This window comes from Dioscorea cayenensis, unplaced genomic scaffold (genome assembly GCF_009730915.1).
Source record: "Dioscorea cayenensis subsp. rotundata cultivar TDr96_F1 unplaced genomic scaffold, TDr96_F1_v2_PseudoChromosome.rev07_lg8_w22 25.fasta BLBR01002248.1, whole genome shotgun sequence".
Classification (NCBI taxonomy): domain Eukaryota; kingdom Viridiplantae; phylum Streptophyta; class Magnoliopsida; order Dioscoreales; family Dioscoreaceae; genus Dioscorea; species Dioscorea cayenensis.
This window is the reverse complement of record NW_024088639.1, coordinates 1-3,070: the sequence shown is the minus strand read 5'-3', so window position 1 is coordinate 3,070 and position 3,070 is coordinate 1. Positions and strand designations below refer to the sequence as shown.

The 3,070-nt window shown below is 37.4% G+C and overlaps 1 protein-coding gene across 1 annotated transcript; it reads right to left on the bottom strand.

The window, feature by feature from the left end:
- Positions 1-449: 449 nt before the first annotated feature.
- Positions 450-2,112, bottom strand: LOC120257650 (ethylene-responsive transcription factor ERF024-like). Its single transcript, XM_039265080.1, has one exon. It carries the CDS (start codon positions 1,954-1,956, stop codon positions 1,276-1,278), a length of 681 nt encoding a protein of 226 aa, XP_039121014.1. The 5' UTR covers positions 1,957-2,112; the 3' UTR covers positions 450-1,275.
- Between the last annotated feature and the right edge of the window lie 958 nt (positions 2,113-3,070).

Sequence of the window (3,070 nt, the reverse complement as noted above, 5' to 3'; positions counted from 1 at the left end):
TAAATGAATGGAAATAAAAGCATTACATTTGAGTTTTTAATGAGTAAATTAATTTTCACATAATAATAGGAATAAAAGAATTCAAATGCATGTGGGTTTCTTAAATAGACACCCTGTCTAACCTCTATCATAAAAATTAGTAACCAGAATATTAATGAGTACATGTAAAAGATTTGAGGATTTATCACCATCCACGACAAACAAATAAAAGTGAGAAGTTGTTGGGGTAACCAATTTATGGGTGTCATTCATTAATGATCTTTTATCCACTTTTTTTTTTATATAAAATCTTTTATATATCCACTTAACATGATATTAAGTACTGTGACTCTGAATAATTAAAAATGATATGAAGATAAAAATAAAATAAAGTAAAGATAGAAAGGTCTACTTGATAGGTAGAAGAATATATGTATAGATATTTGAGTGAAGAACAAGAAAATTCTGTTTTTATATTCAAAAGATGAACAGTAAATCAGCTGAAGGTCAGAGCATAGATTGACCATGAGTTCTGGAAACCTGACATATTTGTCTCAGCTTAAGGCCAAAAGAAATTTATATGAATAGGCTGAGAAGCTTTGTATCTTATATAGCTTTGGGGGACATATCTAGTATTATCTTTTACTCACTACAATGAATTTGGCAGGCAACTTGTCAATAAATTCAATTCGTTCTGCCCTTCAATGGCCTTTCAGAGCTTTCTTCTTTCTTACTATTCATCACTGTGCTCTAGCTAGGGTTTTTCTTTTCTCCTAGTTTTATAGCAACACTTTCTCTCCAAAGTAAGAGATAAAAAACATCTCCCTCTTAGCAACCAGTCCTTCACCCATTCTCAGACCACACTGCATGGTGTTTTCCCTTGTAGTCAGAACTCACTCAGAAGAAGATAGAATAATGCCTGCATGTTAATATATATATATATATATGTATATATATAGAGAGAGAGAGATTTCAGGAAAGTAACGACAAAGAGCTTTAAAAGATTGGTAGGCAAACGCTTGTTTTTGGCAAGTGAATTGTAAAAGAGAAAGTTGAAGGTAAATGAAAGTATAATGTTGAAGTTCAATGGAAAAGCAATTAACAAATTAAAACCAGATGTACGTACGTATATGAAACCCTAATCAATGTCATGAGAACAACAATAACAGCAAACTGAAATATCATTCCCTATTGTATGCAAAAATTTTGATCAAATTAATTTTGCCTGTTTTTTCAGCTTGAATAACTAATCATCATCATCATCATCATCATCATCATCATAATCATTGATAAATTTCAATGGTAGCTCCATAAGCTCTCAGCTTCGGAAACCTCCGGTGAATCATCAGAGCCAGGAGGGCTCAATCTTGGAGGGCTCATAAGCATGCCTTCAGCCATGTTAACTAATAATTGAGGCATATCAAACATCTCATCTTCATCCACAAACTCGCTGCTTTCAGCTTCGTCTTTGTTGAGTTTAAGTCCAAGATTATAACTTTCCTCTTCTTTATGTACAACTGTTGCAGCAGTAGCTGTAACTGCAGCTCTAGCTGCAGCAGACGCGGCCGCACGTATATCAGAAGGAGAATTAGAAGCTGGAACGGGTCGAGTGGCAATAGCATCAGGGAAGTTGAGAATTGCTTCAGCACCTCGTAGAGCCAAGGCGGCGACATCATATGCGACAGCAGCCATCTCTGGAGTAGGATAAGTTCCGAGCCAAATACGGTTGGTCTTGCGAGGCTCTCGAATCTCTGATACCCATTTGCTGCTACGGCTACGTATTCCCCGGTATGCCGGGTGCTTCCCGGTGACCGGTGATGTCACTTGAGGCATTTGTAGGGATGGTGGAGGGTCTGGCTGTGGTTCATTGGATCCACACTGATGAGTAGACTGTTGAGTTGGTGGTGGTGGTGGAGGAGGTGGTGGTGATGATGATGATAATGGTGAACACTGTACATTAGAAGGGTTGTCAGCCATGTTAATTTGTGTATATATATCAAGGCAAATGATGACAAGAAGAGGAAAAAGGATAGGTGTTGCTTTCACTTTAGAAATTTCTAACAAAGGCTTTGAAAAATCCAAGTTTGAGTACTAAAGAGAGGGAAAGAGGAATTTGGAAACTTGGAGGAGTGGAGGGGGAATTGAGGAGAAGGTGGTGAATAAGGGGGGCTCTTAAGGGAGGAAGTGAAGCGAGGGGTAATCCGCGGGCGGGCTATGGTCGCCCGCGCGCGCGCACGCGTTTGCGAGAGCTTGCTTGCTTGCTTGCAATGAGCTGTGCCCCGCCGAGCCTGAGTGCACGCTTGAATGGATTGATGTGGTGGCGCTGGATATTTGGGGTTGCACCTGACCGCTTATTGGGAAATTAGGAACTTTCTTATGAATCCCTCTCATTTATTTATTTTTATTTTAACTTTATTTTTTTATAATATATTTTTTTTCTTTATAAGAATTGATAAAGCATAACTTTGTTAAGAAAAAACATGCAACAAGTAGTCAACAACCATTTAGTCAAATATCATTGAGTCCCTTATACATGGTGTCCATGTTTTGTTTATAAAGTAAATTTGAATCTCAATTCACTCTGAGTGCCAACACATGTTGTAGAGCTTGCATTTGTGCTTTTCGCTTGTACTCACCAATTACACATGGCTTGTTTTCATTTATCAAAAATAATAATAATAATAATAAAGTATGATTATAGTAAGCAGTGAGCAAAAGAACCAAGTTTGGATTTATAGTTGATGTTGCACTCTAACTTCCGGCAGGGCTTTCATTCAACAATGCAAATCATGCATATACATGTGCTCTTTAAAATAGTGCTGGATTGTCAATTCTCCGAGAAACTAATTCATTTCCAATTGAGTGATCTCTCAACCTCAAACAAAAATGTTCTCAGATTCTATCAACAGAGAAAATGGGCTAAATCCAATAAAGATATAAATTAATCGATAAGAGGTATTAGAGACACCAGGAAAACAATTACTAGGGATCAGTCACTCGCCAAGGGTGCCACTAGAAGCAACATGTGATAATTGATGTTTTAACGGATACTGAAGTTGGGTGTTATTGTTTCACTTGGATCAAATTAGAG